Source organism: Myotis brandtii, unplaced genomic scaffold (genome assembly GCF_000412655.1).
Source record: "Myotis brandtii unplaced genomic scaffold, ASM41265v1 scaffold190, whole genome shotgun sequence".
NCBI classification, from domain to species: Eukaryota; Metazoa; Chordata; class Mammalia; order Chiroptera; family Vespertilionidae; genus Myotis; species Myotis brandtii.
The window spans coordinates 2,175,175-2,201,872 of NW_005357076.1; the positions used below are offsets into that span (position 1 = coordinate 2,175,175).

The following is a 26,698-nucleotide window of genomic DNA, read 5'->3' on the forward strand; positions in this document are numbered from 1 at the left end:
TTTAGGACAACTTTTTTCATAAGCATAGATATAAATTCATAAATATAACATTAGCAAATAAATTCAGTATACATTTATGTGTTTATGTGTATTAATATAACACAATCAAGATAGGCAAATTCCAAGAGTGTTAAGTTGCTTTAATGTTTAAAATCAATATAATTCATCAAAAAAAAGAGAAAAGACAAGCATAGACTGAGAGAAAGTATATGCAAAAAAACATCAGATAAAAAAGTATTATAAAAATATACAAAGAACTCTTAAAACTGAAGAATGAGAAAAGGAACAACTCTATTTAAAAAATGGGCCAAAGACCTGAACAGACACCTTACCAAAGAAGATATACAAATGGTAAATAAGCATATGAAAAGATGTTCAACATCATATGTCACTAGGAAATTACAAATTAAAACAATGAGATGCCACCATACACCTATTAGAATGGCCAAGATCCAAAACACTGAAAACAAATGCTGGCAAAGATGTGTAGCAACAAGCGCTCTCATTCATTGCCAGAGGGAACACAAAATGATTGAGCCACTTTGGAAGAAAGTTTGGTGGTTTCTTATAAACTAAATATACTCTTAACCACATGCTCTAGCAGTCATACTCCTTGGTATTTACCCAAATGAGGTGAAAATTACGTCCACATAAAAACCTGCATTAAGATGTTTATAGAAGCTTTATTCATAATTGGCAAAAGGTCAGAGCAATCAAGATGTCCTTCACTAGGTGAATGGATGAATAAAACGTGGTGCATCTAGACAATGGAATATTATTCAGTGCTAAAGAGAAATGAGCTTCAAGCCATGAAAAGACATGGAGGAACTTTAAATGCAAATTACAATTTGAAAGAAACTGATCTAACAAAGCCATCTATTATAGGATTCCAACTATATGATATTCTTATAAAGACAAACTATAGAGATGATAAAAGATCACTGACTACTGGGAGTTATAGGGGAGAGAGGGGTAAATGGAATAAAATTATCTTTAGGGCATGGAGACTATTCTGCATGATACTATAATTGTAAATAATATAAACCATTATTATGTTTGTTAAAATCCATAGGCTATATACCGAATATGAACTCTAATGTAAACTATGAACGTTGGGTGATAGTGATACATAGTTCACCATTTGTAACAATGCACCACTGTGGTGGGGGATGCTGATTGTGGAAGAGGCTTATGTGTGGACAGGGAGTATATGGAAACACTGTGTACTCCCTGCTCAGTTTTGCTGTGAGCCTAAAACTGCTCTAAAAATAAAGTCTATTTTAAAATTCAATAGAAATCATTACATTAATATAATAAAACAAGAAAATCAAATGATCATCTAAATAGATGCATACAAAATTTGGTATTTGACAAAATTCAACACTCATTCATGTTAACTCTTAACAAAATAAAAATAGAAGATTTTCCCAGTTGACTAAGGGTAGCAATAGTGCCTGGCTCCCACACCTTGGTAGTCCCATTCTCCAGCCACTCACAATATGGTTTTTACTTCTGTGGATTTAATAAAACTTTACCAGTTTTTTTTTAAGTAGCTATAGAAATAATATATCAATTATTAAAGATAGTAGTAAAATTAAAAGCTGAGATAAAAAATGATACAAATATATTTTTCAAAACCATTTGTATTTTATATTTTATGAGAGGTCTTAGCCAATGTTATAAGGCAAGAAAAGAAATACTAAAAGGTAAAGAATCAAAAAAATAATTATTTACAGAATATGAGTTTGTATATAGAAAATATAAGACTGTAAATTCTTAGACTAAGGAAATAAAATTTAGCAAGGCTTCTGGCTTCAAGATCAATTATTTTTATCTCTAAGCACCAAAAAATAAATTACAGTAAAAATGAAAAGCAAATAAAATTTGAAAAAATAATATACTAGGAATAAATCCATTTAATATGTATATGACCTACACACACACACACACACACACACACACACACACACACTATAAAATGTTATCAAGATAAACTAAATAAGACCTAAGTAAGTAGAAGGATATCCCCATGGTCATGGATTGGAAGATATATTGTAAACATGCCAATTCTCCACAAATTGGCCTATAAATTCAAAGCAATTGCAATAAAAATCACAAAAGTTGTTTTTCATTGTTGCTGTTATTAGAACAGATAATCTATTTCTAAAATTTGAAAGGAGATGCAAAGGGCCAAGAATAGCCAAATAAACTTGCTACATGACTAAGTATCAGGCCTTATTATAAACCTGGAGTAATTAAAAGGTTGTGACACTGACTCAGAAGAGATGAGTATATGAATGGAATTGAACAGAATAAACTCATATATAGGCAGATGATTTATAACAAAAGTAGTGAGGAATGAAAGTTATTTTTAGAAATTATCATGTAAAATTAATTCTTGACCCCATACCTCACACCATATATGAAAATAAATGTTAGATGTAGTTCTAAATACGAAGATAAAATATAAGGCTTTTAAAGACCAACAGAAAAGAAGACTTTCATGACCTTTGTGTAGACAAAAGTTGTTGAAATAAGATTCCAAAAGCACTAACCATAAAGGAAAAGGCCGATACACTAGATTCCAGTATTAAAAGACTGATATACTGGAGTACAATAACAAAAAGAACAAAAGAACAAATACAATATTTTTTAATTTATATAAAATTCAAAAGCAAACAAAACTGATATATGATGTTTTATCTATTGTCCAGAATAGGACATGAGAAAGTTTTCTTGTGTAGCAGTAATATTCTATTTTTAATGGGCATAACAATATCCTGTAATAATTTATAAAGCCATCCACCATGATTTGTATATTTTCTGTATGTCAGAGTTCACTTTAGGAATTTATTTAAAATAAACTAATTAGCAAGTGAATACAAAGCACAGTGTTTAGAACTCTTTCCCTTTATACTGGAAGAATGAGGAGCACCTGAAGGACATGCTGATAAAATAGATATAAATAAAATAGAAAGAACAATTTCACCATTTTTCCTTGTGCTGATCAGAAAGAATGATACAGACAGGAATTTACTTTAAATATGTATATATCAAGCAGGTGTGACTCAGGCTGTGATTGAAATAGACAGGGCCACCAAATGGTATCCAGGGAGATCAAATTGTTGATGCCATCTATATTTTCCAAGCTAATCCCACTAAGCCAGAGAAAAAACACGATATGTTACCAAAATTAACCTGCAGAAAGGGGCCAGTCAAGGAGAAAACACAACAATGGGATTACCCCAGAGATGCACTGTGTCTCCTTCACTATAGACAGTGCTTCATTACTATATTGTAACTGCTAAAATAGAAACATATGATTGGTCGGTACAAATACACACCTGCACCACATACATGCACATACATACAATATACAAACCCATTCATAAACATATACATTTCCTCAGTTATTTGCTAACTACAAGCCAACTGGAATAATGTTTGAGCACTGGGAAAATAAGGTAGGATGGGAGAAATAGAAATGCAGATTCTACCATGAAGGCAGAAGTATTATTATATTTGATCTCTATATCAGGGATTGTTAAACTCTGACACGTGAATCTTTTAAGTGAACTCCTTGAACTTTCACATCAAAATTGTCAGTCCTTGCCTCTTCACAAATCTTAGCCACTGGCTAAGAATTTTTTTACCAAAATTATTTTAACAACTTGTTAAATTATTAAATTTATATTTAATAAGACCTCAGCTCCTGATCCAGGTCCTGGGCTTGTAGAATTGCAATGCCCTTCCAGGAATGCTGGAGGAGCAATTTTTTTTTTAATTGGGAAGGGGCAGTACACAGCTTTATAGCAGAGCTTTGGGGTAAAAAAGTGACCACTCATGTGACCATATAGAGATGAAGGGTAGTCTTCATATGGTCACATGACCATATAAAATTAATAACATACTCTCACAAATGTGATCTCCTTTGAATCTCATAACTACCCTGTGAAAGAGGGAACATGGTTGGCAATATATTCTTATAAAAATCAGGAACATCAAGCTCAGAGAAGTTACATGACTTGCCCAAGGCTACATATAAGTGGTAGAACTAAAACTTGAATCACTTATTTCAAATCTCTGGAACACTTGGTACATATACATGAGAGCCTCACCAGAGATGGGACTGCATGATTTCAAGGGGTACTCCAATCCACTCTGGAGCAAGGGTCATCTGTGGGACTACCTGCAGAGAGCCATAAATCTGCTCTTTCTGAAGCTTCCATCCTAGATCTGTCTTCCCAAGAGTTCCACCGTATTAGCTTGATGATTCATCCTCAGGTGATGTTACCAGTGGATGGTTGAAGGTAGTTAGTGCACTTTGCTTTGAGCCTCAATATTTATCTGACCTGGTTCAGAAGGGCTATGCCACATAACCCCTAATGACAGCCAAGTCTAGACTCTACTACAATGTGATACAGATAAAAGGAGCCTCACAAAGCCCTCCTAGAACTTGCTTCACAAAATGTGTGTGGGCTGAATAGAAACCCACCCTGACATTTCCCCTTCCACAGCACCAGGCCAGATTTAGGATTCCTCAAGAAACACTCTTAGAACAAGACATAGAGTCAGTCTGTGTCAGTCATCTTGTGTACGTGGGAACATGTGGTGTGCTTAGCTGTGATGTGCAATAAAGGACAGCCAGGCTGACAAAGTGTGGGAAGCATATGGCAGGGGTGGGGCTCATAGCTGTGTCAGGAATGCACACACATATGGTGATGACAATATTCATGGGATATTATCCTTATTCTCTCTTGAAAAACTTGCACGCACACACACACAAATTAAGATCAGAGAATGTTAACATGGAAACATGTTTTGGATAATATCTAGCCCAATGCCCTAATTTTATAAAAGGAACTGAAGCCCAGGATGTATGGAACAGAATGTATTGTAGATTATAGACAAATCCAGGAAGTAGAATCTAAGACTCCTATTTCCACCTAAAGCTCTTTCCTTGATACCAACCTACTTCTCAAAAACTGACCACACCCAGCTATAACTCCCTTTCCAAAATGGAACTAAAGTTCTTCTGTGTGGAACCTCCAAGACACAAGCTGTGAGAGAGAAGACTCAGACCCTTGATTGTCTTTATGTTAAGCCCTGGCCCTAAAACACAAATGGAGCCTCAGGAAGTTCAGAAAGGAGCAGAAACCAGTCATCTTTGGAAACCCAGAGGGCCGTCAGAACATGAGCAATGATTCCGCCCAGCAAAGAAAAAGGTTACTACAAAGGCAGAAACACCTCAGAACAGTCTTTTAGAAACATGAGCAACCATTCCCCCCAGCAAAGAAAAAGGTTACTACAAAGGCAGAAACACACGGAGCCTTATATCTCTCCTCCTAAAGGCTTCCAGGAGGGAAAGTCCTGGATTGCAGAAAAGAGAAGTGGTAGATTTTACATGTTTTGTTGGATTCCTTCAGACCCACAGCCAAATATCCAAGGGCTTGTGGAGTCTCAGCCTCCCTTTTTTAGACTTGGCTGCATAACTACAGATACTATCCCTTGCATTACAATCCTAACATCTTCAAACCAAATAGAATCCTCCTTTCCCAGCCACTTCTTTATTCTGGTAAGCAAATGCCCCCCAGTTTCTTATCCAGGCTGGTGATGTAACAGTGACCTTTGAAGCCCTCTCTGGCATCCATTGCAGGTAAACCTAAGTGACAACTTTAAGGTGCCCATGGGTGGGGTAACCAGATGAACCATGTCTCAACCAGTCTTCCCAGGGTTACCTGTCTTAGACACAAGAGGAAAACAGAGAAATAAACTCTTCCCTTCTTTTTGCTTCTCAAATCCTTCAAGCTCCCTTTCAAGGCCCTCTTGTTACAGCCTTCCTCAAGAACTCCAGTCAATAGTAATTTCTCTTGTTTAGACTAGTAATCTATCCCTTGATTATATCCCATTGACGTATATGATGGTAAGTAATGAATGGGACTTCTCTTATTTTCATATTATTCCTGAAATTCTGAGGTCTTCGAGAAGCTCTTAATATTTCAGAATCCAGATCAAGTGTCAAACCTTCCACAAAACTTTCCTTAGTACCACAACAGGGAGATCTCGGCTCCTCTGGGTTCCCACAGATCTAAGTTCATACTTGTATGGCTTAGCACCCCCATACTGTACTACGCTGTTACATTGATCTCATCATACACCCACCTCCTCCACCACACCAAACGATTTATCTTCTTTGTCTTTTAGTCTCTAGCCCAGGCCTACAACTTGATAAGACTGTGGTAAAAACTTGATGGAAGGAAGGATAGATGCATGTGCGTTTGTTGTTTTTTGTTTATTTGTTCGTTTTTATTGTTTTACAACTCTGTAACTCCCAACAGAACCTATATGTCATTTTTTTATTCTATTAATAGTAATGGCCTTTATTCAAGGATGAATATTGATGCTGAACTGTACTGTTGGCAAAGCCAACATATAAGATATGTTGGCATATAACACTGTGAAGTCAGAAGTGATGTCCTTTTAACAGATGAGGAAGCAGAAACTCAGATAACTTAAAAGGTTTGGCTAAGTACATAGTAAATGGCAGAGATCGGACACAGAATCCAGGTAGATCCCAGTGGCTGAAAGCTTGGACTCAGGTTGCCCTGCCTGGGTTTGAAGTCCATTCTGCCTCTCATCAGCCATGCAGCAGCAGGAAAGGTGCCTTCTTTGTATTTCATAGTCCTTGTTTGTACAATTAGGTAATGGTGTGCCAATCTCATAGGATCTTGTCATGATTCTGTGAAGTAGTCAGCTTAAACTCAATAAAACAGAAGTGCTTAGAAACTTTCTTTCCAAGGCACAAGTGCTCAATAAATGTTGCCGCTAATATTCACTCATTGGATCAACTTACATTTATTGAGGTAATACTCAATAAATGTGGGGGTGCTCAACCATACAAGTGTGAACTTAGATCTATGGGAACCCTGAGGAGCCAAGATCTCCCCATTGTGGTGCTGAGGAAAGTTTGTGTGCTGGGCATGAGTTTAGGTACTGAGGGCACAACAGTAATACAGACATAAATCCTTGTTCCTGGACAATTTACTCTATAATGAGGGAAGACACATGATACCTAAAATAACTCAATTTTGTAATATTTCTGAATTTGAGAATCAGATGGCAATGCAGTCTGGAGTTCAGGGAAAAGTAAGAGCTGGAAAGATAATATTGGGGGCACCTGTGTACAAGAAATGGTTATAGACTCCAAAGGCACTGATATTGTTGAAAAGAAAGAAAGAAAAAGACAGAGTCTTGAGAAAAGAACACAATGAAGGGATGTGAAGAGAAGAGAAGGGAACAGATGGAAGTATAAGAGGAACTCAGAGAGTAGCATAGGAGCTAAGGGATGGCAGGGTTCAGGGTGATGCCAGGCTTCACCTGCAGAGACTGTGCAGAGGATGTTGGATCACCAACCTGAAGAGCAGTTATAACTGCAAGATGAGGAAGGAAGTCAAGGTGCAAGGAGTGGAGAAATAGGGGAAGGAGGGAGAGAGGGCAACTGGGTGAAAAGAAAGGCAACAAATCTAAATTTCTCTTTTAACATTTGGCAGTAAAACAAAGGAGGTGGCATGAGAGACAGAGAAAAAAAGAAAATTGGAGGGAAAATGTTTTTAGGCAGAAGACAGGGAGCATATCTATGGGCATGGGGCATCACAGAAATATCAAAACCACTTAAAGAAGTTTATGTAAGTTCAGAGTCTTATTAGACTGGGGATATGGAATCATTCCCTATTCAATTTCTCTCCACCTTTCCCCCCAAATAGTGAATCCACTGCGTTGTAACCTGTGTTAGGACACTTGTCTATATTTATAGAATCAGAGACCATCTTCTCACCTAGAAAAATGCAGAGACCTCTAAGGAAAGGGACATGACTTCTGATTTTGTGTCCCTCCCTGCCAACCACAAACTGTTGAGTATAAAGCTATGTGCACACTGAATGTGCTCCAAAAATCCATGACATTCAGGCTGACTGGTTAACTCTATAAACATGAGTCGGAGAACAGATGGGGTTGTGCACCTTCTTCCCTGAACTCCTATATCAGAAGACACCACCATTTTTCTGAAGTACATGATGTATGGACCTCCTCCAACCTAGAAGCAGGAGGAAAGATAAAATGACACCCCAAGATTTGTGTCAGGCCAAGCATTACACAAGTTGGGGAATAAACTACAAGCCAGACAGCAACAGGCACCTTACTCAAACATTACTCCAACATAGAGTAAGATTTCTTTTTCTCATTCTCTAATGTTGGATTTTTAATTCCAGGCCTCCAGCTGGTAAGTCAAACAAAAATTGGGAAATGTTCAAAATTTTGAGAGAAATTCAAAGGGCAATTTGGCCTCATCAAAACAAAACTAAACCATTGGCAAACAGAGGCTGGTGACTTGTAAATGAACCAGGAGGCATCCCAATGGTGCCCTAAGATTTTGCAAACATTCTCTGTTCCCCAGCGGATTTCTCACCAAGCGAGGGCCAGAGCCTCCATCTGCTTTCCATCACTGTTCCTGCTATTGATTTCTGGCGGAGCTCTGCCCGGGTTACATTTTTATGTCTCCAAAGTGGTCCACCCCAACAGAGCACAGGGAGTCCTGGGCAAACGCCCCCAGCCTGGCGTTGAGTTGCAGAAATATGCACTCTTCCAGGGGCGTGACACCCCTTCCTGCCTCAGACACCCTCATGTTTTACTTCTCTCTGCCTCCACTCACTACTCCCAGAAAATGGAGACCAGCAATGTTATAATGAATGTGCTTTGAAGTCCCATGATGGTCTATACCAGGGGTGGGCAAACTTTTTGACTCGAGGGCCACAATGGGTTCTTAAACTGGACCGGAGGGCCTGAACAAAAGCATGGATGGAGTGTTTGTGTACCCCTTCCTGCCTCAGACACCCTCATGTTTTACTTCTCTCTGCCTCCACTCACTACTCCCAGAAAATGGAGACCAGCAATGTTATAATGAATGTGCTTTGAAGTCCCAGGATGGTCTATACTATGCCATAAATAGAATCTTGGACAGAAAAGTGGAATCTTATAAAGGAAGCACTTTAGAAATATCAAAGGATTTATCTGAAACAGAATAAGAATACTCCTTTAGGGAAATGATGTAGTTGACCTTAGGTAAACACTTTTAACCCAGTGACCGTGAAACATACCTGTAATGTGTGTGTAATCATCCTAATTATGTTGTATTTTAACAAAATCACTTACACAGTGCTGGCGCTGGTTTAGTGTAGCAACTGAGTTTTTGCAAATGATGTCATTTTGGAGGGTACATAAATTTGGGCTAAATCTGGTCTGAACCATACAGACTACAGAGAGCCATCCTCGAAAAAATACCCTACACCCATCTCCACCAATGGGAGTGCAGTGACTTGGCCAGTGGGCGTGAGAACAAACTCAGCCTCCAAGTGGTACTCACATGTTGTAATATTAAGAAAAGTTAGCTTCTTTGTTTCAATCTGTTCTAATGAAATAATACCAAGCACAGAAAGATAGCTAAGCATGAAATTCCATCTCATGGTTACTGTGATTGTGGGCAAGGAAAAGCCAGGTGAATGACTAACACCTCTTGTCCAAATTACTTGTTGCAACCCCCCAAGTGGTCTCTCTGCCTCTACCCATGGATTGAAGCCCAAATGATCTTTTCAATAAGCCAATGTGATCTTTCAACTTCCGGATTTAAAGCTCTTCAGCGACTTTTCCAAGCCTCTATGATGAAGTCCCCACTCTTTAAGTTGGCAAACAAAAAAGTAATGTGAACACCAAGTGCTTCATTATCTTGTCCCTACTCAATTCTGCCACCAGCTCCTCACCCACGTGCTTGCTATTCTCTCTTCCCCTCCATACTCTTCTGCCACAACATTCTCTGACCAAACTAAAGTTCCAATCCTTCAACAGGGTGTGTCTCTGTTCTCTGAGGGATCGTACCTGCTGTTCCCTCCAACTTGAACGCTCTTCCACACTTTCCCCTGTTTAGTTGTAATACATTTGCCAGGTTTCAGCTTTAAGTCAGGTCTCACTTCCTCCAGGAAACCTTCCCTGCTCCTTGCTTACACCCGGATTTTATGTTCCTTCTAATGCTCTCATTAAGGCTGTGTGACCACTAGAAAGCTCTTAAACACTGAGGAGTTAATGAAACATTTTCTGTAGATGCTACCTACTGTAGTGACAGAAGTCAAGGTCATTTGCTTACCGGATTATTCCTAGCACTATGACCAGCACACAGTAAGCACTTAACAGATGTGCTGCTGTTACATATTAGGAAATGCTAATGTAATTTCTGCAATTAATATTCAAATAAATGCACTAGTATGCAGTCAATAAAAGTGAAATTTATAGAGATTATATAACATAAAACCACCTGTATTAATGTTTACTGAAAAAAAATAATCACAACGACATAACAAAATGCATGCACTTAAAAAAAATAGACTAGAATTGAATAAAGTTAACACGCTAAAAGTGGATTGCTTGAGGTGTTAGGAATATGCATATTTTTTCCTCCAATATTATTAAATTTTGTAAAATAAACATTTAAAAATGTAATTTTTAAAAACTAACGTTATTAATTTATAACTATTAAATAAAATATTCTCATTGCAGAAAATATAAAACCACCAAAAAGTTCAAAGGAAAAGAATATGAAAACCACCTATAATTTTACCACAACAGAGAAGGTTGTAAATGTTCGTGTGTGTGTGTGTGTGTGTGTGTGAAGCTTACCTAAATGTCGCCTGGACAAACTGACACAAAATGGCTGTCAATGAAACTGAACTATGAACTATGGAATCTTCTTAAAGTCTCCAGATAGCAGTAACCAGGTGCAATTTTTTTTTTCATTTTGTTTGCTTCCAACAACCATTCATTCAGTTATTCATTCTTAATATACTCTTTGAGTCCCTGCCATATGCTACTGAGCATCAGACGAGGAATAGCCAACATTCTGATGCCATCTCTCCATGTCTATAATATGAGTGCTACACTAGGGAGCAGGTAAACCACCAGAGGAATATGGAGGGGACTTCTTAAAGGGAGAGAGAAATGAAGGGAATGCCCAGCAGAAGTGATGGTGAGGAGAACTGAGCAATGTAGCAGGAATCCTGGGACTTTGAGGAAGAAAGAAGACCCTAGCAGAAAAATAAAAGGGAAGATAAGAAAGCCAAACTTCGGAGGTGGTTTTAAAGAGCAGGTGAGAAACTGGTCAGATTGGTCCTCAAACATTCGAGCTCTTATTTAGTCAAAATTACGTTGTGATGAATGAGCCCTGTATCTAAAGGAACAACTTGGTGTTTGTGGTAAATATTGACAAGAATAACTTATATTTATAATGCCACATCCATAGAACATTTCCTTCTAGATGTTTGGAACACAAGCAATTAGAATTCTGCTTTTAAATAAACTTCACAGTGGTCAGAATTATGACTAGAAGGCAGGACTGACCAAAGGCAAGAGTTTTAAACAGTTGGGCTAGAAGTTAAGGGCCCTCTCTTGAGCTCTTTACCCAATGCAGCCAGTATCCGGGGTATAACGGGTCTCTATAGTTAACAATACTGTATTATATACCTGAAAACTTGGTAATCAGGTAGGTCTCATATTAAGTGTTCTTAAAACACTAAAATATTTTATTTCTTAAAAAGCAATATATTAGTTGCGCTAACATTAGAGGAAGCAGAGAAAATTGTGTTCTTGCTATGATTTTGAAACCGTGTTCCCACTCCTCGGTAATATGGCAGAGGGTGATTAAAATGATTATTTAGAAACTAGCTCTGATCAACTGAAATTCTATGTTTAACATATTGCCCTTCTTAATCCCAGGCCGATGCTCTACCCACTGAGCCAAACCAGTCAGGGCTAGCTGTGAGATCTTGCACATATCTCTTAATCTCTCTTCTGTCTCTTTTTACTCATATACAAAAATGAGAATGATAAAAAAATACATTTTACAGGGTTGTTATAAGTTGAATAAGATAACGAGATAAGGTGAGTTGTTTTCATTAGTCAAATTTCAAGGTTAAGGAGGACTTAGGCGTTATTCTTGCATTGGATAGAACCTGGACCTAGTAACTTCTAGCCCGTTCATTATTCTGCCAAGTTCCCCGTGAGTAGAGGGAGTGTGTCCAACTCCTTTGACTATCCATAGCTCTGAAATGTTGACTGAATGAAAGAATAAATGTAGAAATAGTAATTTTTATGTTCCTTAATATTGAGGGGACAGGATTTAAAGACAGATGGCTTTGACTGGCCACCTTCTAGCTGTGAGATCTTGCACATATCTCTTAATCTCTCTTCTGTCTCTTTTTACTCATCTACAAAAATGAGAATGATAAAAAAATACATTTTACAGGGTTGTTATGAGTTGAATAAGATAACGAGATAAGGTGAGTTGTTTTCATTAGCCAAATCTCAAGGTTAAGGAGGACTTAGGCATTACTCTTGCATTGGATAGAACCTGGACCTAATAACTTCTAGCCCAGCCGTGGGCAAACTACGGCCCACTGGCCGGATCCGGCCCATTTGAAATGAATAAAACTAAAAAAAAAAAAAGACTGTACCCTTTTATGTAATGATGTTTACTTTGAATTTATATTAGTTCACACAAACACTACATCCATGCTTTTGTTCTGGCCCTCCAGTCCAGTTTAAGAACCCATTATTCTTGCATTGGATAGAACCTGGCCCACCCCTCTTCTAGCCCATTCATTATTCTGCCAAGTTCCCCATGAGTAGAGGGAGTGTGTCCAACTCCTTTGACTATCCATAGCTCTGAAATGTTGACTGAATGAAAGAATAAATGTAGAAACAGTAATTTTTATGTTCCTTAATATTGAGGGGACCACTTTGTAAATTATATAATGGTTTAACCACTATGCTACACACCTGAACTAATAAAAAAATAATATTAAATGTCAACTGTAATTGAAAAATCACATTTAAAAAAAAATTTAAAGTAAATGAAACTAGGATAGGACTTAGTTTTTAACACCTTAAGCACCTGGCAAATAATTATTCTTAGGACATGCCAGCCACTCCAAGCATATTTTCCTGTCCTCCTCCACTCTCCATGGCTGAGCCCAGGCCAAGCGGCACACTCCCTTTCCTGTGAACCCTATTCCTGCCACATCTCTATCCTGCACTTGGTCCGCAGCCCTGCATTCATTCCTTCCAATTAGCATATGAACTTTTTGAGGCATGGACTGACTCCCATATGTGTGTGTACTAGTATTTCAGAGAGGAAGGGAGAGGGAGAGATACAAATATCAATGATGAGAATCACTGATCAGCTGCCTCCTGCACATCCCCTACTGGGGATTGAGCCCACAACCCAGGCACGTGCCTTGATCTGGAATCGAACCATCGAACCGTGACCTCCTGGTTCATAGTTTGATGCTCAACCACCGAGCCACACTGGCTGGACGAAACTTTGGTTTTATATGGCATGGCAAGGGAAGGCCTGGATGAGCAGGAGACTTGAGAGGAATCACCTGAAGAAAGGGAGGCATGAGCCACTCAGATAACCAGAGAAGAGATCCAGGCAGGGGATGGGGCACCGGCAGGGGCTGCGCAGGGTCCCTGTTCCCCAGCGTCTTCTGTCTCCTGAACCACGAGGAAGGCAGTGTGTGTGACCAGGGCATAGGGAGCACAGGGAGGCCTTGGCAGATGAGGTCGGACAGGTCTCAGAGGGCCTCACACGCCATTATAAGCACTTGCTTTTTATTCTAAGTAAAAGCCAGCAATCAAATAAACACATTTAGGATTTGAGGGGTTTGGGGGTTTTATTTTCTTTATCGCTTGCTCACATACAGACATTTAAAAACAGCTGCTAAATGCTTCTTTTGGGGAATGTGAGGCACTCATAATAATAATAAAAAAGTGCCCTGGGCTTTCTTACCACTGGATACATCAAAGGGTTTTCACTAGTAATTTGGGGAGCGTCCGCCTCTGGGTGCCACTGCTGTGATTTCAAAATAGAATTATCTCGTGCTATGTGATTTCTTGAATCATTAGTTTTCCATTTTCTCTTCCTCTTTCTTTTCATTCATTTTTTGTAGTATATGCAAGAAGTTTCGGAAAATGGTGGCTCCTGGGCAAATGGGTGAAGGGGGCTGTTGAGAGGAGGGAGAGGAGTGGAGCCTCCTTCTTGCGGAGTGACCAGAACTCTGGGCATTAGTCACTCAATGGAGAGGATTCTCAAAAACAATGGGAGAACTGAGGGAAGGAGCCTCCTTCTTGGGGAGTGACCAGAACTCTGGAGAGGATTCTCAAAAACAATGGGAGAACTGAGGGAGGGGCCTGCAGAGGGCGGGGAGGGAATTTAAAGGCCAGGGGCAGAATTAGCAAAAGAGAACTCTTTGCAGGCTAGTGGGCTATTTTACTTGCTTGAACTAACCCTTTCACGGCAGCATGGGCCTAGAATGAGGGCATTTTTGCCCCACAGAGAAGAGTTCTTAGCAGAAACACAACTGTCTTGAACAAAATAGAACCCTGGCCCCACCCCTTTAATTACTTGGCTGACAGCAAACTCAAACTCTTCAAAATTATAATTATCAACAAGTCTAACTCCTTATGCACTAAACAGTACTTATCTTTGAAGATTAATCATTTTAGCATTATCGAGGAAAAATAATAAAATTACTTAATTTCCTTCCCAGCCCAAACCCAAATCCTTAAAGGAGCAGCCATCAGGCAGGGCACAAGGAATGCATCACTGGCCTAAGGGGGCCCCCAGGAATATCCTGCACATGGAGCCCACGCAGTGGGGCCAGCAGACAGGTGGGCCCAGGGGCTCAGGAACTAGGATTCTTGGCTCTCTTCCTGCCTTTGCCTGCTTCTGCCTCCCAAGATCAGTGAGAGGAAAAGGCTGGGAAACAGGATGAGAGGAAACATCTCAAGGATTGAATTCTGCTGCGTATTGGGCTCCATGGGTCAGCTACATGCCACATTGCTATACCTCATGCTACTCCAGAGCATCACTTTATAATGGAAACCATCCAGAAGATGGGTCCAGGCATGAGGGGCAGAGGAGCAAGCAGGACACGTCAGGAGACACGAGGACAGAGCTGTCTGGGGACCACAGAGCCCTGGCAGGGGCTCTCCAGTTGGGTTCAGAGAAACTTGCAGAGCACATAAAACATGTCTGGGTCCCAGATTTGAGGTATGAGGTGACAGTTTGTGATCTTCGGAACAAATCTGACAATTCTTGGGACCTGATGGGGAGGAAAATAAAATCCGATTTGTAAAGCTTTCTCCAGGACTTCCGATCCTTGGCCCACACGTGATTATTTATGTCCTCCCTAAGTGACATGTCTTTGTGCAAAACATCTCCATTTTCAAGAATCTAAAATGGCTATGTTGATCCAGAAGAAGGAATTAAATTACGGTTGGAAACTACAGGGATAGCCCACTGCAATAAAATCCCTCCTTCATGAATCCAGGTGAGAAATGCAGCCTTCAGACCTGGGCAGGCTCAGATGCAACCTGTCTCCTGGCCCTGGCCAGCCAGGCCCGAAAGAACGCAGCTGAGTCCTACGTCAGTAAACTCACCCACATCTCCTCTCCTCATGGTCATTCGGTTCCTTCTGCTCAGGCTTCTTGTCTAGCCCTTGATCCTGCCAAGCTTGTTCCAACCCCAAAGATTTTAGCCTAGCATTTTCCTCTGACTGGAAACTGTCTCATATTCCTTGTGGCCTAATCCTTTCCTCTCCTCCAGATGGCAGCTCAAATGTCACCGGTCAGAGAGGGATCCCTAATGATCTTCTTTATGGTAATCTGCACCCTGCACCACACTCGCCAGAACATCGTCTCAGTTTAACTTCTTCATAGTCCTTATGACTCTCTCAAGTCATCTTGCTTGTTGTCCATTGTTTGTTGCCTCTTCTGCCAGATTTGGACCCACGGGCTGACTCCCAGTCAGGGCCAGCTCCACAATTTGCAGGGTCTAATACAAATAAAAACATGGGCTCCTGTTCAAAAGCAAGGGGAAAGTTTTGTTTTGTTTCGTTTTTCTTTTCTTCTAAGGCCTTTCTCTCTTTTCATCTACTACAGTTTTTTACTTGCTACTTAAAATTTTGTTCCAACTATGGGGCAAGTACAGATCCTCACAGGTACCCAGGGCCCATGACTTGGCATGCAGGTCATGCACACCCAACCCTGACTCTCCCTGTGTTTGTACCCAGGCCCCTTATAGGGTTGCAGGATACAAGGAGTGGATAGTTGAGAATTCATTCCAGGGGAGCAGAGAGACACAGACGATTCTCTGAGCCTCCATCATGTACCCCACTGTCCAAATGGACTTCACTTACAAAACACAAATCCAACAATTAAATTTTAATAATCTAAAAATGGCAACCACAGAACTTTGAACCCCAAGCACAGGGCTCCCATCTAAGCATAGCACCCATAAGTCCTGTCTTGTCTCCAGTCCCTAAGATAATGCCTGACATGTGGTAGGAGTGAAAGAATGAATGAAAGACTAAGCAATTAAATGAACCAATAATTCCACAAAGAATTCTTTTTTGCCTATATTGTGGGCAAACTGGCTTTCTTTTCATGAATCAGTAATTCTTCCTTGAGCATTGCCGGAAGCCGGTCCATCCTTGCTGCTTGACACAGTCGCTGCAGGAAAGAAACATCTGCACAGCATATGTTTCAAGGGACCTGGCATATATAGCATATTGTTCTTAATATGTTTGCTCTCCTTAGCGCCATGTGTTTTAACCAAGGTCACCTCTCCGAGAAAGGTTGTTTTCCCAGGTGGGGGATTTTCCCTGAGGTTAGGGAGGGGATACAACCCCTTAACTAAGTGCCAGGCGGGTAGTTAATCACTTTAACTACAAACAATCACGCTTAAGCTACATAATCTTTACTCCCTGGAATGGAGATAAGAAACGCCCTAACCTTTGCAATAGAAATTGACAGGATTAAAATCAACTGGTATAAATACAGATGTAACAAGACAATAAACATCAGATAACTCTGTCTCCGTATCATTCCTTCTTCGTGGGACTCCGTCCATACCTTTGGGAACCCCTGGACCTGCTGGGGCTGGACCCCAACATCTGGTGTCGGAACAGGCGAAGCGAACATGTGCGACCCGGTGAGTGAGAGCACCCAGCACCAAGAGCGCTGCATGCAGCCTTCCTCTGGGGCCTGGAGCTTGGAGAGAGCCTCGGGCGGCGGAGAGCCCGGAGGTTCGCAGCTGCCAGGCTTCCAGGGTGCGCCGCCCCAGGATCACCAGGACAGGAGCAGCAATAGGAACCCGCCTCTCCCTCACCTCTCCTCAGCCAGGCAACATCTCTATAGCCCCGTGTCGCCCCTCTCTCATACTGGAGTCCCCCAATACCCGCCACCACCCTACTTTCCACCTCCCTACCAGCCACTGACTTATTCCCAGTGGGCAGATCCCTACTCGCATCTGGGAGAAGCGAACGCTGCCCTCAACCCCCTGCACCAGCCGGCGCCCGCTGGCAGTCAGCCACAGGCCTGGCCCGGCCGCCAGAGCCAGGAGGCTGCTGGCTTGAGCGCCCGCAGGGATGGCTTCCGCCGCTCGGACCTGCTGCTGCCCCACACGCACGCCCTGGACGCAGCGGGACGGGCGGAGAACCTGGGCCTTCATGACATGGGGGACCCGATGGACGAGGTGCAGAGGGTGGATGAGCAGCACCGGCTTCTGCATGATCAGACTGGGATTCGCAAAGGTCCCATTTCAATGACCAAGAATGCCTTGAGTCTCCCCTGTCAGAAGGAGCTGGTGGGGGCTGTGATGAACCCCAGTGAGGTCTTCTGCTCCGTCCCCGGAAGATTGTCCCTCCTGGGCTCCACGTCGAAATACATAGTGACAGTTGCCGAAGTCCAGAGGCGATTGTCCCTGCCTGAGTACTTAAATGCCTCATTACTGGGAGGTATTCTCAGAAGAGCCAAGTCTAAAAGTGGAGGCCAGTCCTTGCGGGAGAAGCTGTACAAGATTGGACTGAACCTTCCAGCCGGCAGACAGAAGGCTGCACACGTCACCCTTCTGACGTCCTTAGTAGAAGGGGAGGCCGTTCATTTGGCTCGGGACTTTGGGTATGTCTGTGAAGCCGAGTTTCCTAGTAAGCGGGTGGCCGAGTACTTAACTGGACCTCATCTCGGAGGACGGAATGAGATGGCAACGAGGAAGAACATGCTGCTGGCCGCACAGCAAGTGTGTCAAGAATTCACAGACCTTCTCCACCAAGACCGAACACCCAACAGGGACAGGCTGGCCCCGGTCTTAGAGGAGAACATTCAGGACTGCCTGTCTCACTTCAGCCTGATTACCCACCAGTTTGGCAGCCAGGCCATCTGTGCCGCCGTGTCTGCGATGCAGAACTACATAAAAGAGGCCTTGGTCATCATAGAGAAATCCTACATGAATCCTGGGGACCAGAGTCCAGCCGACCTCGGAGAAGATGGAGAAGCATTGGAAATGAAACAGGTGGAAACAAAAGGAAGAAAAGACTGCAAGGGGACATAGAAAGGGAATGGACTGACTATTCTTGGGGCGGAAAGGGGAGTGGGAGATGCGGGAAGAGACTGGACAAAAATCGTGCACCTATGGATGAGGACAGTGGGTGGGGAGTGAGGGCGGGGGGTGGGGTGGGAACTGGAAGGAAGGGAGTTATGGGGGAAAAAAGAGGAACAACTGTAATAATCTTAACAATAAAGATTTAATTTAAAAAAAAACACAAAAAAACAAAACAAGAACATTTGTATGCATGTTAATCTACTCTTGTTTTAATCAGACTATAAAATAAAGCATTGGCTTGCAGGCTGGGTCTTTTATGTCCTCATCCAGGCACAGGAGATCCACCATGCCCCAGCTGTAAAAAAAAAAAAAAGAGTTCCTACTATGAACCAAGTAGTGTAACTGTGAGTTTGTGTCTGTGTGTATGAGATAGGTATTACTATGTCAGTCTACAGATAGCAGTGCCAAGGTATAAGAAGCTCAAAACTTGCTCCAAAAAAACCCACAACCCAAGTGTAATCATGAGAAATTACATCAGGCTTACCTAATTGGAAGAATATTCTACAAAAATACCTGACCATTACTCCTCAAAACTGACAAGGCCATGAAAAATAAGGAAAGGCTGAAAAACTGTCACAAATCATGCATGACAACTAAATTCAATGCAATGTCCAAGACTGGATCCTGAAACAGAAAAAATACATTAACATAAAACTGATGGTATAAAGTCTGGAGATTAGTTAATATTAACACACCAGTGTGTGTTTCTTATATTGGACAAATGTGCCATAGTAGTGTGAGATAAGATTGGAGGAAACAAACTGGTTCAAGAGAATATGGGAACCCCTTGTACAATCTGTATAACTTTTCCATAAGTCTAAAATTCCTCCACACAAAAAGTTTAATTAAAATATTGAGACGAGGTTCTACTAGCAAATTCCTTTGGAAACTTTCAAGTAAATAATGCCCAACTGAGTTTCTCAATTCCTGTAATTATCAGAGTTTTCTGAGATACCTAATATGCATTGTGACTATAAGAGACATAGGATGTTATATTTACCAACATATTTGGCCAGCTACCTATTCTTTCTTTAGAAAGTACTTTTCCAGAAAAATGCTGACATGGAGAAAGTTTTTCCCAGTGTTGCACCGACTTTTACCCAATATCTGATTGGGTTCAAATTTTAATCGGCAACTTTTGCTGAAGAGAGAAAAATTACATGAATATGTAACTGGCAAAAGACTTAAAACTAGAAGATACTAGGATGAATGAGAGAATCAGCATTAAGGTTATATTATTGGGCTGCTGCAATTGACCATAGGGTGACTATAAATGATAAATATATAGCCTACTTTTAGTTAAACTTGGCTGGAGATCCTGGCTAGAGATCCTGGCTAGGCTGCTGATCAACTGAAGGCTGTCTTCGTGTCATTCCTTCTTCGCCGACTCCGTCCACACCTTTGGGGACCCCTGGACCTGTTGACCCATGAGTCATTATATGGGTTCCTCTGATGGTATGTTAAGATAAACCAAGAGTAGCCTCCTTCTTTATAAAGTCTGTAATCCAGTAGAGCTATGACAATGCCCTCCAACAACTCCTCTAGGAGGTACAAAAAAAGAAAAGTGACTTATAGTACAAAACAAAGGCAGCTCAGAGATCTATGTAGCGGCAGGGGTCACAAAAGGTTTTATGAAGGTGGTGGCATTTAAGTGGGCCTTAAAAAGGTATGGGATTTAGTCATAAAGATAACCCAGGAAAGGGTAACAATGTCAGCAAAAAGTAAAAAGCAGAAAGCCAGAATTACATACAGTAAGGGTAATTGTGCTCAGGAAAAGGAGCTGGAAAGCCATTTGGGTAGATAGTTCAAGGCCAACTACAGAGAATCTTCAATGTAATTAGTATTTTTGAGTCAATAATTTGGCCATCCCAGTATATTAGGTATCGATGACTGCATAAAAAATTACCACAATCTTGGCAGCTTAAAACAATACATATTTATTGCCTCAGTTTCTGTGGGTCAGAAACCTGAGTATACTAGTAGTGTCACTGGGTCCTCGTCTCTGCTTTAGGTATCTCACAAGGCTGCTATCAAAGTATGAGCCAGGCTGGGGTGTCATCTGAGGCTTGACTGGCAAAGCTTCCAAGCCACATGGTTGTTGGCAAGATTCAGTTCCTGTGTATGAAGGGCCATAACTCCTCATTGTTGCCCACAGACCATGCTCAGCTGCTTGCCGTGTGGGACCTTACTTCATCAAGGCAGGCAGGGAGAGAATCTTCTAAGAAGGCAGAAGTCACAGTCTTATGTATCTTAGTCAAGGAAGTGACATCCCATCAACTTTTCACAATCTATTGGTTACAAGCAAATCACAGGCCCTGCCCATACACAAAGGGAGTGGATTTCAAAAGGGTATAAATACCAAGAAATAGGGGTAGCATGAGGGCCATCTTAGAAGTGGCCTACCAGACTTGGGTAGGAAAGAATGAATTGGTGTAGAGACCAAAGGTGGAGAAACTAGCAAAGAAGCTATTACATAGGTCAAGGGGGAAATAATTAGATCCAAAAAGGAAAGAGTAACTTTAGGGAGAATGGGTATTTCCAAAGGCATTCTCAGTGGTAGAATTCACAGCACATAGGCCTTAGCAATGAGTTCTATGTGTGTGGTAAAGGGGAGAGAGAATGTAAAAGGAGATTCCAAGATTTTGAACTCAAGTGCTTGGAATTAAAGAAGTAGCTAAGAGAAAGAGAGAATAGAGGAGGAGAGACTGGTTACAGGTATCTTGGGGGGAAGAAGAGAAAGTACTGAATTTGAGATTCCAGAATACCATCCAAGGTGACCATTTCCTTGGAAATGCTGAATTTCAGGAATGCTATTAAGGCTGGAAGTCTATTTGTCTGTATGTCACACAGGTAACAACTGAAAATACGCAATTGGACGAAGAGATGAAACTATCTCAAGCTATTTCACCAACTTGGAATGAGGAAGCCCTCGCAACTTCCCTCCTCTTGTGCAAATTCCAGCCTCACTGCTAGGCTGGAATCTGGAAGGGCCAGAAGGAACCTTTAAGTCAAAAGAAAAACTTGAGTACGTCTGTGTAGTTCTGCAAAGTATGTAGTTCTGCAAAGAGCCAACTAGTTGGAACACTGGTCTTGCAAAGATTTTTCCAGAGATAAGGGTCTAGCTGCAGACAAAGCCTCCCAACAAACACACATATGTACACTAGCTTGTAAATAACAAAAATAATTTAATGTTATATTGCTTTCAGTATTTTAAAATCACTCTACGTTATTCATCCACCCACCTATTATTATTTCATTCTGCAGATGAGAAAACTGAGGCTTGTCCTAACCACAAAGGCAGCAGTCATGACTAGATAGAATATTTGCTTCCAAATCCTCACTCAGTGCTTGCTTCCTTCCACAATACAAAACCCCTGACATAGAATCTGAGTCTAAGATGGATTCTCCTTGCTTTTCATGTGCAAGGGCAAGTACCCACTTTATGTAGCACAAACACAAATGTGCTCTCATACCCCATGATTCTCAGAGATTAATTAAATGTGGAAGGCTGAAAGACCCCAGGTCTCTAAGTAAAGGAATTATCTTGGATGCTGAATCAGATGGGAATAAGAAAACTGTGCTCTCTCCAGAGAAACCTTCCCCTTGTGGGAAAGTTAAGGAAACTCAGCTGGCTTCCCAGTTGTAGTTATCTAGTGTGGGACTGAGCTAACTTTCAAGCCAGACCAAAACTCAAGGCATTCCCCATTGCCAATCCATATCATAATCAATGTTGATTGAATGTCTGAATGTAATTTGAATGAAAAGCATTTCAAAGCACAAAGGTTCTGTTCTCAATAAGTTTAGTCTATATAATCAAATGCATTCTTTCTGGCCCAATCAGCAGAGGCTTGGCAGAATAAAGGTCTTTGGTATGAGCAAAAAATTCCAAGCTTAAATCTTACAATTGCCCCTTTGAGGGTCGTTGACTCGGCAAGTTTTACAGTGGTGTACTGAAATGAATACTGCCTCTATGCAAAGCAACAGGAGGTCACATTATAATTAGAATGCAATCAGTGGAATTGGTTATGGCTTGGTTTTCTTCCTGAAATGACAATCCATGCCACATCTGCCATTACATTAATATTTTCTGCATTACTAGAAGAACAGAGGGAGGGGGTTGGGTGGAGGGGAAGCCAGTGTCTTTGCACAGAGCAGCTGATAGAGTTGTTTTAACTAGAAGTCTGCATGAGCTAACCAAGGCCCAAACAGTTCACCTTTAAAATACCCAAACCATCTGGCAGGCTGTCCCATGATAAATCTCAATGATAAATGTCTCCGTTTTGATGTTACAAAGGAATCGCAGACCTGCTCAGTTTTGGCACAGCTGAAAACATACTGGCAACGGTAGAATAGAACTCAGATGTCCCAAAATAGAGAAGTAAATCATTTTGACCTGCAGGGCATAATATATTTAGAGAAAACCTGATTGTAATAAAAAGGTTGGACTCATCACAGTTTCTGCTATAGGAGCAAGTGATATACTTTTTTGTAATACTTTTTGGTTTAGTGAAAACTCCAGCATGTACCATTTAAAAGCCTTTATTTTCTTTCTTTCTTTTCTCTCCCTTTCTTCCTTCCTTTCTTCCTTCCTTTCTTCCTTTCTTTTTCTCTCTTTCTTTCTTTCTTTCTTTCTTTCTTTCTTTCTTTCTTTCTTTCTTTCTTTCTTTCTTTCTTTCTTTCTCCCTTTCTTTCCTTCCTTCCTTCTTTCCTTCCTCCCTCCCTTCCTTCCTTCCTTCCTTCCTTCCTTCCTTCCTTCCTTCCTTCCTTCCTTCCTTCCTTTCTCTCTCTCTCTCTCTCTCTCCCCTTCTCTTTATGTCTTCAGACAGCTCCCTTGGCCACTTGTAAACTATGAGAGTCTCCTCTGGTTCTCAGACATCCTGCAGGGGACTATTGAGGCGAGCATGCCTTCAAAATGATTAATCCACTCGCCTTTCAGAAATCTGTTTTGCTGGGCCCACGGCCACTGCCAAGAAAGGACACACTGTGACCACCAGCACCAGGAAGCAAAGAACAGCCTCCAAACTCAAGGTTAGCCTGGACCTGATGCCGAGAGGGAACCATAAAATAAATGATGTTGTGTGGCGTGGGAAGGTAGACTTTTATGTCCAGCCAAACTTCAGAAACAAATTATGGAGTGGTCAGTTGGCTTTATGTATTTCATCTTTTCCCCCACACTGTTAGGAAATTAATTAAACATGGATATGGAGTGTCAAGGGCAAGGCACTAAAGCTTTCCAATGCTAGCTGTCTCCCCTCCCTGGCCGGACACACAGCTCCACAGCTCTTACTGGCTCTGAATCTCGGTGTAAAAGATCTCAGACTAACAGAGGGGCAGCCAGTAAAAACAGGGCCTTGTTGGCTAAAGGTCTCCTGGGGAGCTGCCTGGGACCTTGTGACGACTGAGCAAAGCACTGTCTCTTTCCCCACTCTGGTCTGGATGGTTGCAACAGCTTGACCAATTCCCTCCACTGCTGCCCGGGTCACTTTCTGGTGACTAATGGAAAAGACAGATTTCCCATCTGCCCCTTGACAAATGGTTTAATAAAATGATTTTGCTCATACACCTAAAAGGGAAGCCAGAAATAGGCATGGGAGGTGACGTGTCTCCAGTGAAAGAGGTTTCAGTCTCACCCTCTTGATCTCCAGACAAGTTGGGGGAAAATGGGAGGTCCATCTCTGTCTACAGAGGCAATTTCCCCGGACTTGTGTGGAGCAGTGGAGACTCACAGGGGCCTGCAGCAACCGGAGTCTGCGATTACTCAGGCTCTCTGGGAAATGAGTGCAAATAAATTCCAGGTAACTATTTTCAATAAAACTTAAAAATATATATATACTGACAGTCCATTTGGAGAAGAAAAGACACAATTTATTGGCTGTTGGCAACACAATTGGAGACAAGTTAGCCCATACTTCTTGTCTGCCCTGGGCCAAAAAACACATATCTAGTTATTTGACTGTCTTCTCATAAGTCAGTTCTAGAGGTGCAGAGAGGAAACGCCCACTGGGTCACTGGCATCCCCAGCTGTTTAATCATTTCTCTGGCTCTCACCCGAATCCCCTCCAGGTCACTGACATCTGGCTAGTTCAGAACTGTTTAGAAAAGAGCAAGGTATTTTGTCTGACATTCCCGAAGGTTCAGTGGAGGAGTAGGAAAGGGTGAGACGGGGCTCCTTACTCTGCTGGGTAAGAGAGCACATTTGAACAGCTACAGTTGAAAGAATTGCATCGTCACTTTCTTCCCCCACCATATGGTCTCTCCCTCTCCTATCTGATTTATGACTCCTGATTACCACAGATCCTTTGGCTAGGCCGCTTTCCAAATGTCTTCCTACTGTTGAATATCTGGGTGCCAATATTTCCCCCAGGGAAGAGAAGAGACAAAGAATAATGGTGCCCTTACTTCTGCTCCCAACCCCCTCCCTGTTATGCAGTGTTTCTGGTTTTGTTGTAACCATCTGGGGCAGGAAACCCAGACTGTTTCCTTTTCCCTGTGTGATCTTTAAAGCAAGACACGTTTGGATTACATTTGCCAGAAAAGCAGGTATTTTGAGTTAAAACAATACTAAAAGATAGTATTTAGTGATGTAATTGTGTTGCATATTTATAGCCAAGTTACTCTCCACTAGGTTCCTCAACAAAAGCCTAACAAAGGAGGACAGTAATAAGGGTATGATAAGTCACAAGGAGCATAGAATGCTGCCTTTCTCTAACTCTTCAACCATGACAGCTTCCAGCCATGTCTTCAATCAGAAATGCCCATAAGTTCCAGGGGAAACTACAACCCATGGGAAGATACTCAAACTCTCAACTGACTCACCAAATACAATCTACTGATTGGGTTCCAATCTCCTCTTTTCACAAGAAAAAATTTTATAACAGGCAGCCCTCCCCCAAATAAAATTTAAAATAATAAAATGCTGTTGGTAGAAAGCATTCCCAACAATTCAATTAAACATTGTGTCTTCACATTGAAACAGAATTTTTGGACTGGAACCAGGATTCTTTGTCCGCCGGAGTCGAAGAATGAATCCATGGACAGAGGGTAGTATAGCAAAGGTGGAGATTTATTAAAGAACAAGTACAGACTCCCACGTGGGGAGGGGGAAAGGTCCTGTTTCCACGGTTTATAAAGGCTGCAGTTTCTGTGTTCTGATATCCCCTCTGATTGGTCAATATTCCCTTTCGAATTGGTTACTATAGTAACTCCTGAGGCCCTCCTCCCTCATTGTCCTCCTGTTCCTTCTGGGCTTTCTTCCTTCTTCTTTATTTTGTAAATATAGACTTTTTTGGCTACTTCCAGTTCCCTTGTCTTATGGAAATATACCTGTTGCTGCTCCCTTGTCTTATGGAAATGCAACTGCACCTGGCTTCCTTGTGTTATGGAGATATACCTTCTTCCAGTCTGTAGCCCTGTGTGTTTTTTTCCATGGACCCCAATTCTAAAAATCCCCTAAGCCTGCCTATATTCCCCTAAAATTCTTGTTTCAACACTGTTTTAGGAATACAATTATTTCTTGATTGCCCACAAGTGTTCAAAAAATATTCATTCATACGATAAATAATTACTGACTTCCAGGCACTCTGCTAGATATAGAGCTACAGAGAGTTTCAAAGAATTTGATAATCTTGTTAGAATAATCTAATGTAAATCTTAGAGTAAGAGAAAATAATATGGGAATCTAATCTGAACACACACAAGAGAAAAGGAAAGCAAAAAAGCCACAAATGGCTCTAATTTATGTGGTATGGAGGCAATACCATTTTGGGGATGAATTCAAATGTTCTCATTAGTGACTATTGTCCATGTTATGAGGTGACAAGGTTTGTGGCATAGAAGTGCAGCCAAGGCTGCCCTCTGATGAGCCATGTCTATATTTTATTCCTCTCCTGACTACCCATGTTGAATGGACAGAGAGGCAATGACTACATTTGTCTTCTAAAAATCTACAGGGGAGGTTCTGGCTGAGATAGTTGGGCAGTGAATCCAAAGATGCATATTATTTTTTAAAAGCAGCAATAATAAGGCAATATGAGTACCAGCCAAGGATACAGTGAGGTGGCATAACTGAGCAGGAGCTTTGAAAGTTTGAAGCTGATCACGGACTAGAAACATGGTTTGATTCATTCAGACTGGTTACACTTGACACCAGAGGAGATT

General features: G+C 41.3%; 2 protein-coding genes across 4 annotated transcripts in view; one reads left to right on the forward strand and one right to left on the reverse strand.

The window, feature by feature from the left end:
* The window catches only part of LOC102245006 (chromosome unknown open reading frame, human C10orf11), a 1,043,798-nt gene that overhangs the window by 128,114 nt on the left and 888,986 nt on the right, over positions 1-26,698 (reverse strand). The gene's annotated exons all lie outside the window — the stretch shown is intronic.
* On the forward strand, positions 17,081-22,187 carry LOC102259385 (transcription factor AP-2 gamma). The gene is made up of 2 exons (XM_005864693.1): positions 17,081-18,451; positions 22,029-22,187. The coding sequence occupies exons 1-2, from the start codon at positions 17,081-17,083 to the stop codon at positions 22,185-22,187; spliced, it is 1,530 nt and encodes a 509-aa protein (XP_005864755.1).

What these genes read in the sequence shown, in the direction of transcription:
- LOC102259385 (XM_005864693.1), top strand. Translation starts at nt 17,081, where the DNA reads ATGTGCGACCCGGTGAGTGAGAGCACCCAGCACCAAGAGCGCTGCATG. An exon ending in AAGCATTGGAAATGAAACAG is followed by an intron (nt 18,452 to 22,028) that starts GTGGAAACAAAA and finishes CATGATTCTCAG; the next exon opens with AGATTAATTAAATGTGGAAG.